General features: G+C 53.9%; 1 protein-coding gene across 3 annotated transcripts in view; it reads left to right on the top strand.

The window, feature by feature from the left end:
- The window catches only part of NTM (neurotrimin), a 335213-nt gene that overhangs the window by 294218 nt on the left and 18608 nt on the right, over positions 1-22387 (top strand). For all 3 annotated transcript variants that reach the window (XM_062594415.1, XM_062594418.1, XM_062594414.1), the window contains one exon: positions 9374-9499. In XM_062594415.1, coding sequence (XP_062450399.1) covers positions 9374-9499 — 126 coding nt within the window. The remainder of the gene's footprint in view (positions 1-9373; positions 9500-22387) is intronic.

Raw genomic sequence — 22387 nt, 5'->3', positions numbered from 1 at the left:
TGTTGGAAACTGATGGAAAGTTGCTGGCTGCACACAAAGTGATTCCTCTACCTTTCTTCTTGCCTGATAGACTCCCAGCTTTAATGGAAATCACACGAGGGTGCATTCCCTCTGTAGGACCGAAGACGGCGCAGAAAGCTGTCCTATTTTCAGAGCGTGGCCCCTCGCCCCACATCGCTTCTACGGTTTCTCGGGGTGAGGGGGCCGTGCAGGTGGGCTAAGGCTGCAGAAGTTCAGCCCAGAGTACAGGGAGGCCAGTTCTTTGCTCTCAACTGAGAATTCAAAACCTGCGTTTGCATTTTAGGGCAAATGAGGGATTTAATGACACGCTGCTGCTCCAGTCTGCCATCCTGCCGAGGGCGCACGGGGAAGGTGGATGCTCTCGTAGCAGGAGAAGGGCGTAGCGTGAATTACTGTGAGTCCCTCTGGCACCCCGCAAAGTGCTTTAGTCTTGCCGCGCTTAGACCCGTCAGGGATTGGTTTTGCCCTAACCCTCCCCTAAAATGCAAAAGGGACACAGACAGAGGAGCTAGATAGACAGCTAGACCCAAAAGATATAGACAGCAACGGGAATTTAATCAAATCTTTGGACTTGTGCTTGGTTCCACATTAAAGTCAATGTTCTTTGAGGTAAAACCATCAGTGGGCTGGAGTCCATTCCGGTGTTTCTGGAAACCCAGCTCATCCTCCTGCAGTCCTGGCATGAGCTCCCATGCTTTCCCTGGGCATGTTCTGTGCAGCTCCTAGAATTAGATTAGTGTCACTGTGGAAAGTGTAATCATAAACACTTATTTTGTGCTTGAGTCGGGTAAGAGGCAACACAAGAGAGAGCGAAGATAAGAACAAATATGCAAGAGCATAGTGTGTTTTTAATGGAAGGGAGATTTATTTTTCTCTGTGTGTTTTTAAGCCTCTAGATGGATCATAAAAAAAAAAAAAAAAAGAGCACACATATGCACACAACCTCTCTGCCTGAAATGGCCAAAATGTAATTTAAAGAGCATCATTTTAACTAATACTTCACTTCAGAGACACCTGCCCTATATTCACTGGAGATGCTGGTTGCATTAGAGTGTCTGAATTATCTTTGGAAAGGATGCTTTGTTCGTGTGGGTCGAGCGATGTGGCATGGTGCCGGGCCAGGGTGCTTGGCCCGTGGGGGCTCATAATTCCCAGAGGAGAGAGGACCGCGGCAGAGTGTGGAGAGCCACTGCTCTCCTGGAGCGGGGCTGCGGTGGGTGGGATGTCAAGCAGCTGGTCATGAGATGCGACCACAGGACTCGTGCTGTGCATGTGTGGGGCAGGGTCCCTTGCCCTCTCTGGCTGTTTTGAGCCGAGTTTTTGTGCGCTTCTTGCCACAGCGGTGCGTGCGGATGGACTAGTTGACTTACGTGGGGCTATGGGTGCAATGGCTGCTTTAACAGCTTCATCCATGCATTGGGTGTTGAGCTTGGTACCCCTTCAGGCCATTGGCCGTAGGACTAGCGGGACTAATTGCAATGAGCCTCTCAAGTAATCCCCTGAGAGAGGAGGGCTCCATGGAGATTGCTAGTAGAGCATGAGGAAGGGGAATATCATACAAACTTGCTGCTCGTTGATACATGAGACTCCAAATTGATTGAGAAGTGTTATTTACAGGCTCATCTACTCAGGATGTGTGCCCTAAACTAGATGTGTGCATCTCAGCGTTCATGAGTCATAACTAGACACAGCATGTGTTTAGTGTTTTGCCCAGGACTACCTGTTGGGGAGGTGGTCTGTGGCAGAGCAGGAGACAACCTAGCATAGAAAGCATCAGGCCATCCATCTCCGCAGTTCATTGACAATGGCAAACCAAAAAAAAAAAAAGTTCCTCCAGTGCAAATCATGATCTCCTCCCTTGGTGTGGCCCAGTAGAGGAGAAGGTCAGATGTCTTTCTGCATCCATCATGAGATGCCGCTGCAGGAGCTGGTACCAGAAAGCCCTGAGATCCCAGTCAACTCACTTCTGTTGGGAGAGAGAGGAAAAGGGAGTTCAGGGAGTAGTGAAAGGAAAGATGAGAAGAGGAGAGTTATTGTCAAATCCCTAGCTTGCCCTTTCTGATCTGAAGTTCACTTGTAATATTTTTCTTGACTCCGGTTGCTAATGTGTTTTGTTCTCCAGAGTGTGTGTGGCCTGACTTCCTGCGCAGCCTTTAATTAGTTTCTGGATGATGACACCTCCTCTGAGAATCGTCTAGTCGTGTCCCTCCAATCTCAGGGGGCGATAAAGGAATCTAATAAAGACGTTCAGCATTTCTAGGTGATGGGTTTGACAAGCTTTGTATTAACAAGTAGTTGTGTTCAAACTTTTGCATGTGCGCTCAACACTTTTCAACTCGTCCCCATGCCGTGACTTTTTCCCGGGGGGATTAACAGAGCCTCCAGCAGCGCTGAGGCCTGGCTGGATGAGAGGGGCCCAGCTGGGGGGAAGCGTCCCCTGTGATCCCGGAGGGGGGCCAGATGCCGTCGTTAGCGGTTTGACTGTCAGCGTGGTTACCTTGGAGGGAGCTGAGAAAGGCTCCTTAATGCTTTCGTGCTAGGATGAGAGGTGTCAGCGTAGCTGGGAAGATGATGCAAGTGCCTTAAGCTTTCTAGATCCTTGAATTTTCTGCCTCTTACAAGGCCTTGCACAGGGAATCCTGAATGACTCGCGAGCGAAACCCGAAAACTAGGTCCTTGATTCCTGCAGCGTACTTGGGGCTGAAAATGAGATCCGTGGTGACAGGGAGCTGATCTGTGGAATAGTCTTTTTTTGGCTGTGTTTCTTCTAGTTAATAATACAAAAACTCTACTCTTACACCGTTCTGTCTCTTTTCTTTTTTGTTCAAGAGTGTGAAGTACTTTATGAAGGAGATCAGCATTGTTTGGCTCATTTTAGGGAAGGAAACAAAGGCCAGAGCAGTGCCATGACTTCCTGCGGGCTTCGTAGTCTGCAAGCAGAATTCAGGGCTCCCAAACCTTAATGACAGATCCTGTCTCCTCTGTAAAGCTATCTATTAATACACACATCAAGCAAACTTTCCCTGTCTTCCCCAAAGATGTGGGGCTTGGTTTCGGTTGTTTTTTCCTGCTGTGGGGGAAACAGAGGGAAAAGAGCGTGGATCTCTTCGCAGCCTTTAAACCAGGGGGGCAAATGCTAACCAAGCACCTAACTGTTCCCGTTAATATGATGGGAATCTGGGTCCAGATTTGGTGACAGGGGCCCATTGGAAAGGGAGAAGAGGATCCACGTGCTTTAGATGGGACTCCGCATTCATGCCATGTTTGTTCTGGCATATCCTCTGTTGACTACGGTAGGAGTATCACTGATTTATGCTGTTATAAGCGGAATCAGACTGGGATCCCTTTTGCACTTAGCTATAAAGTTTGTCTGCAGAAACCCTGCTGCTTATGCAGTGAGTTATATCAGCGCTCACAAATATTTTACTAATGAATGGCTGGAAGCATCTTTTTGCCTCCTCCTCCTGTGAATTATCACAATGCCCTGCCATGTAGCCTGTCACAGAGACATGCATTAAAAATCTGGTGTCCTCCAAGCTCGGGAGAGCTTTGCTGCAGCAGGAAGTGTTACCTGCTTTAGAAATCACCTAGATGTATCTTGGCGCCGTATGACACATCTCGTTATGCTGTATTTTAAAAAGAGCAATTGCCATTGGTTAGTTTTTAATTGCTTATTAAGGTCATTACGTTCGTTTCCGGGCTTCTTTCTCCATCCCCTTGGCTGTCCTGAGGCTTGTGCCCTAGGCGAAGCCGAGCAGAGCTCGGCACACGTGCGGAGAAGGGGTAATTGGCTAAAGCCAGGGCGGGAGCGGCCCCAGGGGGCCGGAGCTGAATCCCGAGGCGTGGGATCCCGTGTAAGACCTCGTAAGCTGTTTGGAGACGCCTGTGCGCCTGAGCAGTAGCGCTGCGCACATTCTCCCTTCCTCGCGGCCACGTAACCCATGGATTTCCTTTGACCGGCTCCCGAGCTGTGTTGATACGCTGGAAGGATGAAGCCCTTGCTGCTTTTTTCTTAATTATGGTTGTGTTAGAGTAGCATAAGCTGAATTAGAAGCCTGTTATAATACAGCCATAACTGAAGGAGCAGGTCTCTCAGTTTGCTCCGTGCTTTCCTTAAAAAAACAACAAAATCGAGCACAGAAGCGAGAGAAGGCGCGCTGGAGGTGGCGGCACGGCGGCCGCAAGCGCGCAGGGTCCGTATTCTCCCCGAGCTTGTCTGACGGCGGCGATGAGGCAGATTGGCGCGGGTGCGACCCGGGGGACCCGAGGCGGGGCCGTTCGTGCGTGCCCCCCCGCCCTGCGGCCCGTCCTGGCTGCCCTTGGCAGGGGGGCAGGACCGTCCCAGGGACCCGTGGTTGTAGGGCTCTGTAAAACACGGAGGTGTCTTGCAGGTGACAACTGTAAGAGAGAGTTACTAGAAGCGGGAACTATGCCAGCGCGGTGTTCGGGAAGCTGCCAGTGCACATCATAGATTGCCTGCCGAACGCAAGGGTGCCTCTCCCCCCTTTTCCTTTCTTCGAGAGGCTTTATAGCTATTCTTTGTTGTTTCCTTTGATCTGGAGCAGATGTTGCTCATGCTGGAAGATGGAGGTTTGCATGTTTTATGAGGGGGAAGCAACACGGTGCGAGTCTGACAGGGACAGCCCGTCTCGCTCGCAGGCTGCCGCGTGGACCGCGAGTCCTGGATAGCGCAAGGTGCTTTCCTGGGGGCTCTTCAGAGCGCTTGGTAGGTGGTGGTGCTGGAGTCTTCATCAAGCCCGCTGCACAGCTGCCGCAGGCTGTCACAAAACAGTTCTGCCCAACTCCGACACGAGAAACGATTTGCAGGTTTAGAAAGGGCGTACGTGTGTTTCTGTGGCGCTTGCTTGGCTCCCGTACAAGTCTTCGAGCACATCTGGAACGTGTTCTCCCTCAGGCACGGACAGGGAAGTGCTGGTATCCCCGTGCACAGACTGGAGACGCAGGGAGGCTGCGGCTCAGTCTGCAGAAGGGCTTGGATAGAAGCGAGAAGATTGAGCGAACAAATGCAGTTCTTTCTTGCAAGCACACCTTCCTTCCCCAACCAGTGCGTGACCGAAGCGTCCTCTTCTCTCCAGTGCCCCGTGCTGTGGGGGCCTTCCCCTGGAGGCACCAATCTAAGGCGTGCTCTGTGCCACCATCCCATGAAACACGCCAGCTCAGAAAGCAGAGTGTCTCTTGTGTCAAGAGCACAGGTAGACAACTGCATGGTTGTCCCATTCACCGATGGCTGGTGAGGTCGGTCAGAGGGGGGTTTTCCCATAACTCTGTGGCCAGGCTGCTCTCCTCTTATTTGGGGGCCTCCTCACGTCTCGGCTGAGCTCCTGCGTGGCTCTGCTCGCTCTCTGCAGTCGGTGGGAGCTGGCCGCTGCAGGGAGAGCTGGCCGCCGGGCCAGGAGGTGCGGCAGGAGAAGCGGGCGGCCGCGTAATGTCAGGGGCAAGGCACGACGCGAGCAGCACGGCCCTCGCGCTCACCAGCCGGGGAGGATGGATGGGGAGATAATGATGATAGGAGCCGAGGTGGCTAGAACGAGGAGGCAGAGCTGGAGATGTTTATGCAAATAGGGAAGAGCTATAAAAACAGGCTAGAGGAGTAATCAGAGAAGGCATCAGTCACCCAGCTAATGCTCCGGAGTGGCTGTCGTCTGAAAGGCAGCTCGGAAGGTGCGAGGAGCAGCGTGGCGGTGGGGCTCTGCTGCGGCACGAGAGCATGCACGCACCCGAGGAGCGTGCACCTCTGCGCCGAGAGCTGCGTGCAGCGCTGTGCTCCGCTGCCATGGTGCAACCGCGCACGGGGCGTGCGAGAGCTTTTGCACAGCCGTGAGGGCCGCGGTGGTGGCTCCTGGGGCAGAGCTTGGAGCTGAGAGCACAGCAGGCACGTGGCCTGTGTCAGCGGCGTGAGGGTGTGCACGTGCGCAGCAGGAGGCAGGGAATACGTCTGCCTAGGCGAGTGCATGTGCTGGGGTCTGTAAAGATGTACCGCACCTGATTGAAACACGAGAACGTGTAATGCACTGTGAGGTTTGGCTAAATGCTTCTGATCCAGGGACTGTGCGCGCGCAAGTGAATTGCTGGCCTGGACAAACCCAGGGCATGCCCTGGGCACCTGCGGAGGGCTGAGATAGTTCAGAACGGTGCAAAGGCCTTTCCCGACTTCATAGCCGAAAAAAAGAAAAAAAAAAGGAAAAAAAATCAGATCGATAAAACAGCAGCCCATCTCTGGGGAAATCTGCACTGTGTCACTGGAGCAGCTTGGCCAACACTGCCATGTTTAATCACTTCTGAGCAGGAGAGATGCTGAACACAAAAGGACTGCCCGCAAGGAGAGCGTTCCCGCCTGGGAAGCCTGCATTTATTTAGCTTTATTTATTTATTCATTCCCACTGGGGCACAGCTCCATCTGCGCCCTGCGTTCAGCATAAGAAATTTTTTCTCTGCCCCATCGCCGTATAACTGTCAACTACTGGATAAAGCATTTTAATGCAGATGGGGTGGGAGCGCTGTCGACAGTTAAGTCATATTGAATATATATTTGCGATCACTTGTTTATTAAGGTTTTTCTCCCTAGTGTAGTAAAAGCCTTATAATATACCTGTTAAGTCTCGAGAAAGGCATTTTAAATAGTTCGTGTGGTTAATTATTCAAACATTTAATTAGCATACAATAACTGTCGTGTTAAATCCTACCAGTGCACATTTAATTTAAGGGTTAGCTAAAGACTTTGCTCACGTTGTCGCTCTCATTTACTTCCCAGCCATTCCAGCCTCCCCTCTGCCTCTTCTCATCTGCTGTGGGCTGAAGTAAATTGCTCGAGACCAACAGTCTCTGCCCGAGTATGTCCTGAGATTACCCAGGCAGGGTGGGCTTTTTGCCCACTGGTGTCCCGGTGGCTCAAGTCACTTAAGTGCTTTTCAGACAGAATTGCAAAATCTTCCATTGCCCAGCCAAGAAAGAACCCAATAATCTTTCCTCCCCTGCCCAGTCTGAACAAAATTAAAACCTCCACAGAAATGTCAGCGCGGGAATACTGCTGAGGAGGAGGATGTGACACTCACATTTCAGGAAAAGCAGAAATCAAAGCTTTATTCATTTTAATTATGTTTCAAAATACGGTCAGTTAATTTGATGACAAATTTTTGTCTGTCTCACCTATGTTGATGCAAATCCTTTTATGTTATAACAGAGTCGTAAGGCAAAGTCTTCACACCTGCATTTACTTGTTAAGGCTCAGCAAGCTCTACAAAACAAGTGAAGTTTGAATGACATGGATTCATTAATTAAAAGCGCCACGGAGGTTCCGCTTTGAATTAGGGAGTGTTGCGCCGAAGATGATAGATGGCCTCCAAGCTTTGTTGGGACACGCGGCTCAAGCCAGCTATCGCTTCTGCCTGGTACTTTGGGGCAAGGCGTTTGTCTCCTTCCGCCTCCGTAAAACGGCAGCAGTGGCGCTTCCGTGGCCGTTCCAGTTATTGAGACCGTAGGCTCCTTTGCATGAGCGCGTCTTTTCAAAAGTGCACGCACGTTGCTGAGGTAGTGATCCTGATCTGCCCAGGGACGTGGTGGGGCAGTTGTAGCGCAGTCGTAATTAGTTGCATCTCCTTCTGTTGGCAGAGCATCTCCCAGCATGCAGGCTGTTAGTCCCAAGAGGCGCGTACCGTCCCCTCATACTGGGCTTAATGATCCTGATGCATATTAATAGAAACATGATTCCTTCAGTGTCTTCTTCATGCCCTACGCTGTCCTGCCCCAGAGCCCCTACTGTTCTGGGAATGTCTGATCCGCAGTCATCCTCTGGTGCATGATTAGCAGATTAGCTGTTGCGCCCAGAGCAGCAAAAAAATGAACTCCCAGAAGCCCTTCAAAACAGAGAATAATTCATTACCCACCTTGATTTCCACTTAAAATGTACTTTAACTACACTTCCAACTACAAACCCTAAATCACCCTCATGTTCACAAAAAATCCATCATTTTTTATTTTATTGCATGGCACTGGCATGACATAATCCCTTCCAGAGCGTCTTGGAGTGCTTTACGGATCAATAAATTACTTACCTGCACAGCAGAGGCAATGCGTGCAAGGCCATTGCAGTCGTTCTGCGCTCAGCCGAGCCCCTGGGAAGGCTTGCGTGCGTGCCAGCTAGTCCCCGGGCCTGCGGCTGGAGGGGAAGCAGGGAAGGAGTGCTTGGCAGAGCGGGGTGCGAGTCAGGAGTAAGAGTGGTAGGAATGGTGTAGACCGTGCTCGGTGTTGGCACAGGCTAGAGCCTCAAGAGGGTCACTGAACGGTAGAGGGAGCAGGAGCCTTTGCAAGGGAGTTGTGCCTATCCTGCAGAGCACCGCAGCAGGGTGTGAATCCTCTGTTAGGCTCTGGAGAGGGGCCTGAAAAAAACTAAGCAAGGAAGGTGATGGCCTTTATTGTGGTCTGCAGGTGCAGGCTCATAACACTGCCTGATCGTTTTTGTCCTGCAGCCCTGCTGTCCTGTCTGAGCTTGTTACAAATCCCGGCCCTCCCCGCCAGCCACATCATGACCTCCTCATGGTGGCCACTGTGCCCACCATGGCAGAGGTAGGAACTGAGGGCTCCCAGTTTGTTCTCGGTCCCTTCCCTCTCCTCAGGCTCCCCTATCTTTCGTGTGTGCGTCTCCTCTCTTGCTCTGAATGTGGGGGTCAGCCAGCCACCCCTTTTACCTCCCCCAGCCCCAGACATTCATGATGGCAGCTGCAGTGCGAGCAGGATGGCTTTCACCCCAGCTGAATAGCCCTTCCCTGGCAGAGTAGTAGATCTTGGAGACTCCTAAGCAGGCTTGTCTTCTTTAGTGACAGCTCCTCACGGTACCCTCTTGGGCTCTGTAGGCATGACATAGAACCTGCACATCTGCCGAAAGAGCTGCAAGCCAAGTGTGTGCTTTGCATGATCTTGTTGCATCAGCTCCAGCTGTTTTGCTTGGGAGGTTTGAGAAAGGAGGGAGTTTTCCCATGAGAAGGTAGCTCTACTGGGAAGAGTTTGTCATGGATTGAGGGGATAGGATAAGTACTAGAAGCATGTGGAGAGAGAAGTACCTTCTCTCGCATCATAGATGCACTAATAGAGGATCTCAAGCCTTCCTAAAGTGACTGAACCCCTGTGCATGCAATTTCTTCCTGCTTCAGCCCTGTCTCCTCTGCCCTCCCTCTTTCCCCTGTGTTTTACTGCCAAGTCAGATAAGGCTGGTGGGCTCCTGCTGGCTTGGTAGAGCTAGAAGGATGAAGGAAAGTCATCCTCCTTCCCTACGCTTTGAGAATTAAGTCACATCAGAACCGGCTGCATTTTCACTTCCCTTTGTGTGTCGTTACAGTATCTCCGAAAATTACCGAGATCTCTTCTGATATCTCCATCAATGAAGGTGGCAACGTCAGCCTCACCTGCATAGCCACGGGCAGGCCAGATCCAACAATCACCTGGAGACACATCTCACCCAAAGGTAAGGGAGACAAATGTTACCAGAAATATTCTGGGAAGGGCAGAGTGCCATTTGTGAGCAGTTGGGGAAATATGCTTGGCTGGTTCACCTGGCATTTCAGTTCGTAAAGTAACGGTGGCATGCACTAAAAAAAAGGTGGCTTCAGGCAGGAGTCGAGGACTGTGGTTGTGGTATATTTGCACCTCTGCCTGATGGCATGGGAGAGGAGATGTCATCTGCCCCGTGATGAAATTCTGTTGGTGCAAACGAACTGCTTAAACTGTGTATTCAGAGCAGGAGGTAGAGCTAAGAAAGCAGAGTTTGGTTTTGCTTTTGTGGAGGACTGGCAGGAGGTACCAAGTTTAGGGTTGGGTTTGGATTTGATCAGGGATCAAATATGTCACTTGGAGTCACAAGAGTGTTGCAGTTTGCTGGAGCCGCTGTTGTTGTTATTTGTGTACAGAACCTCTACCAAGAGCCAGTTTCAGGGTGATTTGAAAAGTTTTCTTGGAATGTCTCGTTTTGCTTCAAAGAGGGACTGGAAATAGCAGAGAAAATCAAGAGTTGCAAGCGAAGGCGCTAAGCATGTGGCTTAAATTGGTACCTGTTGTCAACTGGTAAGCAAAAACTGAGCAGAACTACGTAAGTGTGACTGTGTAGGGGGGACGGTGACTGCTGGAAGTGCATTCATGTACACGCCAGGCCAGGAGCATATCATTTCCAAATCCTTTCCCAGATGTTTTCCTGCAGTTCTGAGTTTTGCTGTCTTGTAGCTCCTGGATCGCTGTGAGGTTCTCACTGATGAGCTGAGGGTGGGATCTGGGGGCTTTGGGCATCCAGCCAAAGGGCAGTGCCAGGCCAAGATAGGATCCTCTACTTGACACGTTGCTCACCTCCCAGCCTGTGCACGACTCGCCGAGCAAAGTGCTCCTGTTCAACCTCATGCATTTTTGCCTTGAGGCCTTAGTAGTTTGCGCTGCTGTCCCAGACAACTGCTCGGGCCCCCAAGGCTGGGCTGCCTGGCAGTCGAAGGGGAAGATGCAACGGCAGCAGTGATGGACGGCACCGTCTCTGCTATCTTTATGCAGCTGCCTGATGATCACTGCAGTGTCTTAGTGCTGCTCCATTGATTTTTCCGATCTGCCTACTTTGTAGCAAACTAGAGAGCCAAATCCATCACTCCCCATGGGCCATGCTGCGAGTGCAAGCCGAGACAGTGGCATCTCGGTCTCTTCCTGTGACACGTGCCTCTGAAATGCCCGTGCCCCTGCGCGCCTGCTGCCCCATCAGCCGACGGTGGTCTCGCCTCTGAGAGGGAGGCCTCTGGTCAGCCTCTGCGCGCCGACAAGGGAGAAAGTACAAGGCACAGATCTGCGTGCTCCCCCCGCACCGAGTGTCAGGGAATGGGGTCAAAGTTGCTGTCACTCTATCTGTCACCATCAGGCAGTATTTATGATCAAGCCAGGCCATTTGCTCCCACTTCAAAGTCCTTTTTTCCTTTCTCCTCTTCCACTCGTCTACCCTAACTGTGTTTTTTGTCTTGCTCAAGCTCCTCACCTTCTCTTTATCAAATGCTTCTTGTTTTGCACATAGGCCCTCCTCTTCTTCCCCCATCCCTCCCCTCCCAGAACCCTTCTCTCTTACTTCAATGCCCTTTGCCGTGTTCTCCTGCATGCCATCCATCCTCCCCCAACCAGACTTCTCACTTACAATACTTCTGTCTTCCAGTGAAAGAGTTTTCTTTTTTTTTTCTATGTTTGCTGCCATCCGGCAGGTTTCTTTCCCCAGGGAATCTTTACCTGCGCTTGAACCAGATGTTTCCATTTTACTTAGGTCTTAGCTGCTATGGAAACTGAGGATGCACCAAGAGAGGAAGAGCAAGCTAATCAGAAATTACCTGTGGTGCTGTGTAATTTGCAACAGTAGCTCTTACCTGATTTTGGCCATGATTAGGCATTCTGCTTTCAAAACTCAAATAGAACAAATCTTCACGTAGTTTTGCTTCATTCTGGCCTCCTGCTGCTGGAGGGTGCTGAGCCCAGAGGTGGACTGAGACAACTTCACTACCCACCTGTCTGCATACCCAGCTCCTCGGCTTCTCTCTCTGGGTCTGCCACAGCCACCAAATGGGACGTCCAGTTGTCAGTTATGCATTCGGAGTACATAAGAGACGAAGCGCTGGGAACTGAATTAAGAGCCAGGGCTAGGTGCACTGAGGTGCCGTAGCAGCTGCTCAGACAGTAACCCTGTCCCCACTGGGATGTACTATAATACGAAGACCCACGATGCCCTCTCGCAATTGCGGAAGGGGGGCTAAGTGTTGGCCCTGTTTCTTGGCCAGACTTGGTTCTGGGTCTGCCTCGCCATTTATTCCCAGAGAAGTCTTGAGCAAGCCCCTGCCCATTCCTTCGTGCTGTCTTCCTCTGTCTCACTTGGAGCAGTAGAGAAAGGGGACCAGAGGAAAGTGGTTAAGGTAAAGCTGATGTGTAATTTAAAGGTTTTTGTAGTGGGTGAGTAAGCAGCTCTCACTAGTGTCCTTGGGGAGAGGCACTGACAGCGTTATTTGTGAGGGAATAGGCAGAAATGGCAGCTGAAGGAGCTGGTCCCCACGCTTACCATGACAAGTGCTCCTCTGTGCAGAGTCACTCATGAGCTGCATTATTTTCTTGGCAGCTGTGTCCACTGTGTGGCTTTTGATGGGAAATGGAGCAAAGATGAGAGTGTGCTCATCTGGGGAGTGTGCGGTCAGGGCCCACGGTGGATTTGTACCTGGAGCAGCCCAGGTTCCCAGCAACCCGTCTCACTTCAGGCTGTCTTCCTAGCCACCTCCTGTTCTTGATTTCTAGCCTCTTGCATTGGTCTGGCCCAGTGTAATAAGTAGTCAGCACCTCGGTCTGATGAGTTCTTCTGAACTTTCATCCCTGGCGGTGTAGCCATGTTACTGGAACCACTGAGCCTGTTTTTGAGGTTCTTTTCTCTTCTGGAACTGAAAGTTACCCACAAATGGGAGGGGAGAGTATCTGCACTGTCTAACTCAAGGTGCAGCCCTGGTCAAGTGAGCTGGCTGCCAGTGAGCGACAGGAGCTCTGCCCCGTCTGTGCCTCCCTGACCGCTCAGAGGCTTGCCGAGCAGCTGGCCATACCTGTGCCCATCCTCATCCTTGTGCCACAGACAAAAGTAGGATGCTGATAGGGAACAGCTCTGGAGAAGAGTTTTGTGAATCTCCGACCAATCTAGCCAAGATCTCCTGCTGTAGCACATCTTCTGCCCCTTTGCCTCATCCCTCTCTGTTTATTTCTTCTGCTAGTAATACTGCAGCTCTAACCCATGGCATCTCTGGTTAATCCGACCAAACAGGCTCAAGTGGAACAGGAAGGGGAGTTGGTGCAGTCACGTTTTTCTCTGTCTCAGGGGAGGAGGTTTAAACACGTGGTGGCTCTCTTGGGAAGTCATAGCTGTGAAACTGGGCTTGGGAGCGCCAGCTGGCAGCTTGACTTCCACCAGAGCTGGCAGGCACCGCCGCTTCAAAATGCGGCTCACCGACACCATGTCGGGAAGCCAAGCTTCGGCATCTGATGGGCTGACTCCGTCACCCAGTCTGCCCGGACTGTGCTGTGTGTACTGGCTTCAGAGGCCCACGAGATGCCAGCACCGTTAGGATCACAGTCAAAGTCAAGAGAGGCTTTCTCAGCAGGGGGAAGGGAGGAGGAAGGAGGGCAAAGAAAGAGAGAAGGGCAGATATAATCGGGATCAAGGTGTAATGTCCAGCCTGGGAGGCAGTAGCCTTTTTCAAGACGATCTGTTTGTTGTTGGAGGACTTGGCCGCTGTGGTCGGAGAGGCTGTCAGCTGCCTGTTTTCAGCAGTAGATCTTGCAGTGTGTGAATTATGAAAGTCATGTGAAGGTTGGGGACAGAGCACAGAATACAGCTGGAATCAAACAGAAAGCCCAGGCAGTGGTGCTGCTACACCGAAGCTCCCAGGTGTCACGCCTCTCTCTTTGGAGGGCGCGGAAAATCAGAGAAGTGCCGGAGCATCTCGTAATGATCTGCACTGGACTGCGGCTGGGGTTGATGGCACACGTCCCTAAGGCATGGGCAGGCTGACTCTCCTCTGCTGCCCTCTCTGGGGAGCCCACGGGGTCCCATGGGTGTTTGCTTTCCTGCCAGTCGCCCTGGCGTACTGCGAAAGCCGGCAGTTGCACAAGTTCTGCATGTCAGTATGTGTTCACGGGGACGTTCGGGCCTCCGTGTAAGTGGCTCCCTAAGCTGGTGCATGCATTAATTTTCAGTGTGCGTGCATTATTGTGCGCACACATGCATATAGGTGTTCGCACCTTTAGGTGATGAGCCTCTCTTTGGTTCATACGCTTCGGATTTGTTATAGTCCCCAGACTTGGCGGTGTCGATGCGATCTGTAAACTGTGGAGAGATGCTCTAGTTAATAGTCTGGTTTTGGTCACTCAGGTGTTTCCATAGTTACTGGGCTCTTTATTTGTTTTTTTGGGTAACTCTGATGTTGTCATGGTGATTGCCATGTTGTCAGTCTGTTTTTCATGTCTCCGTGGACAAATGCTGGAATTTCTTGGCTAATGAAAAGCACAGCTTTCAGAGCTGCCGGCACAGGAAAATGCTGAAGTGAGTGGAGCTGTCTCTCTTGCAGAGTGAACAAGATCACGCTGAGCTAACTGGGGGTATTTATCCGTACTATACTCATCTTGCCTCCCTTTAAACTCACCAAATGTGCAGGTGAATTGAAGTTACCGGCATCTAGGGCTCTCCCAGGAGGGATGAGGGCTTGACAGCCTCTGTCCCTGGAGGAAGAAGCACAGCTTAACAGTAAGTAGGAACAGTAGCTTTGTGGTCAGACCGAAAGGCTTGTTAGCCTGCTGTGCTGCTTCTCACGGGACCAGGGGCATGCAGAAAGAGCATAAAAACGGGGCAAGTGCACCCTGATACTTCCACTGGCACGACTCCCCAGCTGCCATCAGTCCGCCACTCAGGGACCTCTCGAACCAGAGGTTGTGTCGAACTCTTCATGACCCATGATGGACTTTTCTGCCATGAGTTTGTCTAATTGCTTTTGGATTATTTCTGTAGTGGGGTGGATTCTGGTATAAGGCCTAGGAGAGTGGATGCCAGCATAGGAAAGCATTACGGTTTGGCTTGATGATATATTTGCTTGTAAGAGGTCTGATCAAGAAGTCTTTTTATTGGGAATCCCTCATTAATCTTAGGATTAGGCTGAGCGATGAAAACTAGATCCCATGCGGAGCTGGAGGCCTAAACCACGTTTGAGCTGGGATTTGTGGGGTAGGCGCTACCTTGGCGTGTGAGCTAGGCAAAGGCAAGAGCGCGGTAAGACAGATGAGCGGTTGCTGCTCGGAGGGTCCCAAATCTGCCGTGACCCAGATATCCTGTGCAATCAATTCAGTTAACCTCGGTGGTCCTCTGCTTCCTCTCTGTAAAAGGGATAATAGCAGTTCCTTGTCTCTCGGGACCGATGGGAGGATAAATACATTCAGGACGTGAGGTGCTCAGGCACGGTAGTAATCACAGCTCGTATATGCACTTAAGATAGATGAGACATCGTGGCCTAATGTGGCAGAGGTCTCTTGAGATCATCTGCCTATACCTCAGCAGCAAAGCAGGGAAGGGACTCTGGGAGAGGTCCTGTATATTTGGATATATCGATTCTCTCTGACTCTTGGCAAGGCTTAAAACAAGAGGACAAGCGGCTGCATATAATACAGCTTGAAGAGCTGCCTGTCCCTGGGAAGGGTCGGGGAGAGGCAGAGGCCGTCTGCTGTGTTCGGGACAGCGAAGAGCAGGAAGGATGCCGATGGCGGGCTTGGCGAGGAGGGCAGTCCGGCCTCCCGCCGCGGTGGTGTGGGATCGCCCGAGATGCGTGGCCGGGCGGGGGAATCGAGGCGAGGACTGCTCGGAGCTGTTATTCCCCGCTATGTACGTGCAGCTGGATTGCGCTCCGTGACCCAAGTTGCAAGAGCCTCCGAGCGTTGTCACGTCTGGCAGGAGGCTCCCGTGCTACCGTTGTCGCTCTCGCCCCGTCTCACCTTACAAGCGTGTCTCGCATTCAGCCCTCAAAGCCGCGACAATTCAGGCGATTGTAACGCTCCCTAGGAGCGGGTCGAGGCGAGCCGAGCGCGGCGGGAAGGGCTGGCCGAGCCAGCGTGACAGGCTTTGCTGGCAGGAGGACGGAGGCCAGAAGGGAGGAACTGAAAAGCGAGCAAACAGACGCGGAGCCGTGCTTTGTGGGCTGGGAATCTGATCGCACGGCAACCCCTCGTACGGCTGGGGAGAGGCTCCGCTCCGACGGGGCGTTGTTCGAGACGCGGGAGCTCGGGGTGCAGCTCTCGGCTGCCCCAGGGATCTGCCCTTGAAGCTTATCGCTTACTGCCGCCCATCTCGGCGGGAGCCTTCCTGGCCTGCCTGCGGAGCTTCAGGGGTTTAGCGCTCTGTGCAGTGCTTGCTGCGTTGCTGCTGAAGAAGTCACATACGGCGGGGGCCGGGTGCACGCCGTGACGTTAGCCTTAGCCGTTCACCCAGGGCGTTCCGCGGTGGTTCCCGAGGAGTTAGGAATGCCTCGGCCGGGAGGGTTTTGCGGTGCAGCCGGCACGGAGCAAAGGGGAATCGCCCGGGGCGGAGAAGTCCCTCCGCCCGCCCCCGCGCAGGGCTCGGCGTGCCGCGATCGCTCCCTTTGATCCCGCGCCGAGCGACTGCATCGACCTCGCTTCCTCCCGCGAGCCAGAGCGCGCTCTCCGCCGGCCGTTTTAGCGGCGAAATACCCCTTTGGGTTTGCGTGGGGCTTTCTGTGTGCTCCTCCCAGGTCCGTGTTGCTGCGCGGTCCCCCGCGGAGGGCTCCCGTGGTATCGGAGGAGGCCAGCGCGCCTGCCTCGCCTCTCGGCTCGATGTTTCGGTGGCCGAGAGGGTTGCGGCCGTAAAGCCGCGGGCGCTCAGCGGGCCCGCTCGGCAGCCAAGGACTTCATCTTCCTTCCAGGAGCCCCTCGCTGGCCTGGGATCCAGCTAAATTAACTGAAGCATTTCAAGAGGCTCCAATCCTGTCGGCAGCTCAACCGTCCCCTTGTTTACTGTTGAAATAATTACTGCTTTGCCATAATATTAGCTCTGAGCCGTGACTCCATTACCATTATCGCCGGAATATTACCCATTTATTATCTCCCAGCAACCCTGGAAGATGAACACTAGGCTTCAGAGACCAATTGTTTTACAACAGACAGGATCTTGGTGTGCATTGTTTAATGAGGTAAACTACATTATAGCCGGCATTAATTTGGCGGCAGTGCACTCCACTAAATCATTGTTAACCTGTAAATCTGCCGCTGGTTTTGATGTGCGCTTCAGCAGCGCGTGCCGGACAGATCCCTTGCGGAAAGGGTCACCGGTGACCCGGCTCCTTTTCGGCCGCGCAGGGAAGAGAGCCGGGGCTCCTTGCCGGTGCCGGGGAAGCAGAAAGCACAGAGGTGCCCGTGGGTTTCTTCGAAGTAGTCTGCAGCTGATGCTTTTTGCTTGCACTGTGTCAAAAATGCAGCAGTGCTGGTAGCTTCTGAGGCTGTCTGTCCAGGTCTTTTGGTGGGAGAGGTAGGAGTAGAAGTCTCTGGTTTCCCACCACAGTGCGGAAGCTTGTCCCACTCTCCTCGGGTCCCGTGGCTGCTGGTGCTTGCTCTGTCACAAGGCTTCCAAGCCAGGTCCTGAGCACCCTGAAATTCCTTGCAGTCCTCTTGGAAAAACAGCATTTTGAGACAGGCACTTGTTTTCTATATGATCCGCAGTGAAGGAAAAGCTAAAAGAGCACTCCTGCTCAGGCTGCGGAAGAATAAATTTAAGAGGCTGTTGCTTCCCACCTGCGTGTAGTCATTGACAGCTTCCCACCGGCTGGCTCCTCTGAGGGCGGGATCGGCCCAAAGGGAGCCAGGCCGCCCCTTCCTGGATGGGGTCCGAAGGATCAGGGTCCAACAGCGTTGCATCGTCGGCCTTGGGGTTTGATTTCTTTAAGGGTTAACCTAAACGTTGTTAACGCTTCGCACACATCACGCCCTGAGCTTGTCTATGGCTAGCCGTGTTTCACATTTCCCCTCCCCATATGCCTTCTTGCTCCTGCTATTTCAAAGCAATGGGAGATTATATACTTCTATGTATATATGTATATATAAGTGATATTTTTGATCGCTTGCATGGTGGAAATGAACCTGCAGAGCTGATTTGTTTGCATATTTGGCAGAGCCGCCTTTAAAATACGCATTTTAGTACAAAAATAGCCAGACCCCTACCAGCCACAAATGAGGCAATGTCTTTCTCTAAAGGAGAGAAAACAACAACAAAAAAACCCTCTCTGCTTCAGCGTATTGCCTAAACTTAGCTTTGCAATGTCACACTTCCCCCCCTTGCTAGAGGCAAACTCCGCTGGAGTCATTACTGCAGTCTGGGGAATCCTCTCGTCCGGTCGCTTGGGTGGACGTACGGCCGTCTTCTCACGCGCCCCGGCAGGACGGGTGCCACAGCTAGCCACGGAAAGCAGGTTTTGCTTTATTTATTTAGTGCAGTAGGACAAGAGAAACAAGAAGCAACACGCGGCCTGTGTCGGCCGCCTGGATTTGCTTTCTCGTCTTCCGCCCCGGTTTCGCCGTGACCGCGGTGCACGGTAGCGGCGGCTCGCTCTCTTGCTGGGACTCGCCTTGCACGCAGCTGGCATCAGGCAGCGGAGGAAGAGCAAGGGATGGGAGCCGCTGAGATCCGAGAGGTCTCCGCACAAATTAAAACTTTTTATCGGTCCCTACTAGCTGTGCGAGCTAATTAAGTTTGGGGCAAACTTCGCCGGCGCCTCCCCTGCGGTATTATTGTAAAAACCCGGGCGGTGCAAGCGTATAAGCCGAGGCCGTCGCGGGCTGTGCTGGGCGATGTGCAGCCCAGGTCCGAGGGCAGAGCCGGGCGGGCGGGACGAGCGGCGAAGCCGTCCTCGCGTCGGCCCAGGTCGCTCCCCCGCGATGGCGCTGGGCTCGTTCGCTGCTTGCCCTCCGTCCGAGCGAGGGCCGTCCCAGCTCGTTGCAGGTGGCTTTGCACTTTCGGGCTTCCTTCCTCGTTCGGTCGCCTGGTGCCTTGGTCTGCGTTGCGGCTCTCAGTCTGAGGGCTCTTGAGTTAGCACGCAGCGAGCGGCCGGGCTTGCTGGCTCATCTCCCGGCTTGCAGCGCCGTCCGGTTCCTGGGAGGAGGTGGGAAGGACGGCGCGGGGCAGCCCTCGTGGTGGGCCTCACCCGAAGGCCCTGAGTTTGCTTCTTGTTTAAGCGTGTGCATCCTTATCTTTTTAGAGCGGGGAATTAGTTAAGAGCATTTTCCGTCCTCAGTGCCCAGAGAGGCTGCAGAGTTGCCATCCTTGGAGATACTCCAGACCCACCTGGTTGAGGATAAACATGATGGGAACTTTGGAGATAGCACAGGGAGAAAGTGCCGTTCTGCCGAGAGGCTGGAAGCGGGTGTTGTTCTTGGCACTGGCACCCTGTGGGGGAGATTATGTTGTTTTTGGAGCCAGTCTCCCCAGTGTTGGTGCCCTTTTCCTTCCTGGCACTGCTCTGTGCTCCCTCCCTTTCCTTGTAACATCTGCTCCGCTCCAGCTTGCAGAAGTTGCACGGGGAAGAGTGCCCTCTCCAAAGACATCCCACACATTTGCCTGCCCAGGCCGGTCCGTAGGTGGAAGCAATGCGAGGAAATACTGTGATCCAGAGTCCTGCGCTTGTGCTCTTGGCCCTGGCGGGAAGCATGGACCCCGCGGGTCTCCCCTCGCCTCCGTTCCCCCTGCCCTCCTTGCACTCTTCCTTTGCGCAGATTGCTGGCTAATGGGGTGGAGCTAGCACGAGTGCTTCCTATTAATGGAGCAGAATATAAACAGAATAAAGCCTTCATTTCCCGGGCTGTGATTTCATTATTAATATACTTTACAGTTCACAGGTTGTTCATTTGCTTCCATGTTTTCTCAGCTGGTGTAATCTGCAGTGCCGAGTGAGAACAGTCATAAAATTTCCATTTCCAGTTGAATGTGCGTCCAATTCGCCGTGAAATGTTCTATCTGTCGTGAATATTAAGTGTATGAGGAGTCAGTAGCCACAGGATTAGGCAGGGCAGATTGCCAGCCCCCTCTCCCGCGTCCCGGGGGGGCTCGGCCAGGATGCGGGCGCGAAGGGTGCTCCGCGTGCGCCGGCAGCGAGTGAGGCTGTGCGTGCAGGGGGGCGCAAGGAGCGGAGAGGGAGAGGTGGCAACGGAAGGAGGCAAAACCATGGGAAGGAGGGAGGGGAAGAAAACGTGCAAAATATCCTTGGGAGAAATGTGTGCGAATGGGAGTCAAGCAGAAAGAAGCTGGGGAGCAGCGAAGAGCTCGGCTGCAGGGAGGGACGAGGTAGGAGGAAGTTGCTGAGACTTGGCAGAGCAGGCTGAGCTCCATCGCCTGCAGTCCCAGTTTGTAAATCAGCCTTTGCTGTCCCTGATCGGGCCAGTGCCACAGGCTTTTGGGCTGTCACCTTCCCCGGCCTGAAGTCGTGTAGCGGGAGCTTTGCCTGAGGACAGTGCTCGTACGGGCGAGGAGCTGCAGCGCGGTGGTGACCATGGGATGCTCCGCTGCCCGGTACGAGCCCGCTGAGCAGCAGCAGTAAATGGGCCTGGAGCCCCCGTTGCAGCTGGTTGCATAGAGCAACTGAGGGTGTGCGTGCGTTCGCAGGAAAGAAGAGCTCATCAGATGATTTGGGGAAAACTCGTGTTTTGCTCGCAGAAAAGCAAGTTTTGCCAGCAGGAAAAGCAGTGAGACTGGCCGGAGGCGCAGCACGGGCCCGTGTGGTTGGAGCACGCCGAACAGCAGGGGCTTGGGTGGTGGCACCCCGCGCGTGGGTGGTTTGAGGGGGGCGAGCGTTCGCGGCACTCGGTTCGGTGTGTGCGGGAAGGGGCGGTTGTGTGACCGCGTGCATCCGTCACGCTACGCGTGCGCCCACGTGTCTGCCAGCGCGTTTTGGACCACGGCTGGGTGTTTTCCAGACTGCAGCGAGGGCAGGCTGCTGCGGGAAGGGAGGTGCGTTCGGGCAGCGAGGCCTGCCATGTCCCGGAGCGGTTTTGGAGGCACCTGGGAATGCTTGCAGGGCTTGAGGTCTCCACCAAGCGATGGGGAGCAAGCATGAGGGAGGAGAGCTCTGTGCATCCCAGGAGGAAGAAACAGAGCGAGCAGCAAGGGCAGAGGGGTCCATGCTGCAGCCAGCCCCGTGTTGGGGAGCCAAGGCAGCCGCCACGGCAGCTAGTGCTGCCACGAGGACGCTCGCGCCGGCACGGGGGGCTTGGTGCGGCTGGCGGTGCCGCGGCGGTGTGCCCGCTGCTGCCGTTACGGCTGCCACCGCTGCCGGGGAGTGTGCACATCTGGCGGCGCATATGGCCCCGGGGCGGGGATATTCCCACAGCTGGAGCCGCACCAGGGAGGTGGTGATGGATCTGTGCCGCGCTGCCCAGCCCCACCGGTCCCCAGCCCTTTCCTTGCCATGGGGGAGGCCGGAGGAGCTCGGTCCAGGACTGGGTTTGCAGAGCAGAGCCGCTGGCCGGGTGCGCGGAGCATCCTTGCCTGGCGTTGGCCCTGCTCTCCAGGGGAGAGAAGAGCGAGGAGTGGCTGGAAGTCAGAGCAAAAGGTAGGGAAGGAGATGAAAAGCCAAACCGCGAGTAGTGGAGATACTCTCCGCCCAAGTACTGGAGATAACTGCGCTCTCCCGGAGAGCCGACATCTCCGTTCCCTTCCGATTCTGTGCTGAGATGACTTTTGCCACAGCATTCCTCACTGCGGGGAAAAAAATGCCTCTTCCTTTCCCATCTTCTCTCGGTCGAGTCAAGATAATAATAGTCTTTTTCTGATCCCCTGAACTTTCCCATCTGCTTGGTAAAACAATGGCAATTCTTTTTCCTCCCAGTCTCTCTCTGTCTCCCTCTCTTTTATTTTTATCCTCCTACAGTATAATTTAAAGCCACAGCAGTGCCGCAGCCCGTGGGTTTTCCCCCTTCCTGTGATGCGCTGCTCGTATTTACAATGGCGTTTCCTCTCCCAGGACCGCGTTTTGCTGCCCCTCCCCTGGGCGCCCGTGGCGGGGCCGAGTGTGCGGATGCCCGCGCCGGGGCGATGCCCGCCGGGGCCTGGCGATTGCCGGCTCCCGAGGGGCGGCCGGGCTGCGCGGCGCCTTGCCCCCGGCCGTGACGAGCCCATCCATCTAGCCTTTCGCCTGCCCATATATTTCGCCGGCTTCTATCAATAAGCGGCGATATTGCGAATGATCCTCCCGGAATGGAGACATCAGTGCCATAAAACACGAGGGACAGAGCAAGGCCACTGGGCTGGAAAATAGCGTGTCTGGAAAAATAAAGATGGGCTAAAGATGATGGAGAGGCGACAGCGATCCTCCCGCTGCCTCGCCGAGCTCCGCGGCCGGAGCGCGGGAGGCCGGAGCGGAGCTCCTTCGCCCTGGCTGCCCCGGGCCGCCGCGGCCGCCGTTACAGCAGGGCTTCCCTGCCTTGCTTTATTTTAGCATTTGCTCCTTTTTTACGCAAACTTGGAAGTTTACGGACCCGGGATGGGTGTGCGTGCAAGGAAAGGCTGCCGCGGGGGACGTGGCGCCTGGCGGGGTCCTCTCGCTCCGCAGCCTCCCCAGACCGCCTTCCTCGGGCCGCGTTGGCCGGGCTCGGGAGGGCCCCATGCCGCCTCGCCGGAGCGCTGCGCTGCATTTGCCGACGGTCGTGCCGTGCTGGATGGTTCGGGCCGGCGCCCCACGCCGTTTCGAGCCCCGAGGGTGCCAGGCCAGCCGCGTGAAGGACGGACGGAGAGTTTCCCAGATCCCTGTGACTTCTTGCCAGGGCTGTGGATGGA

Source organism: Rhea pennata, chromosome 24 (assembly GCF_028389875.1).
Source record: "Rhea pennata isolate bPtePen1 chromosome 24, bPtePen1.pri, whole genome shotgun sequence".
Lineage (NCBI taxonomy): Eukaryota > Metazoa > Chordata > Aves > Rheiformes > Rheidae > Rhea > Rhea pennata.
Note: the sequence above shows the minus strand (reverse complement) of the source record. Positions and strands in the feature narration are given on the sequence as shown.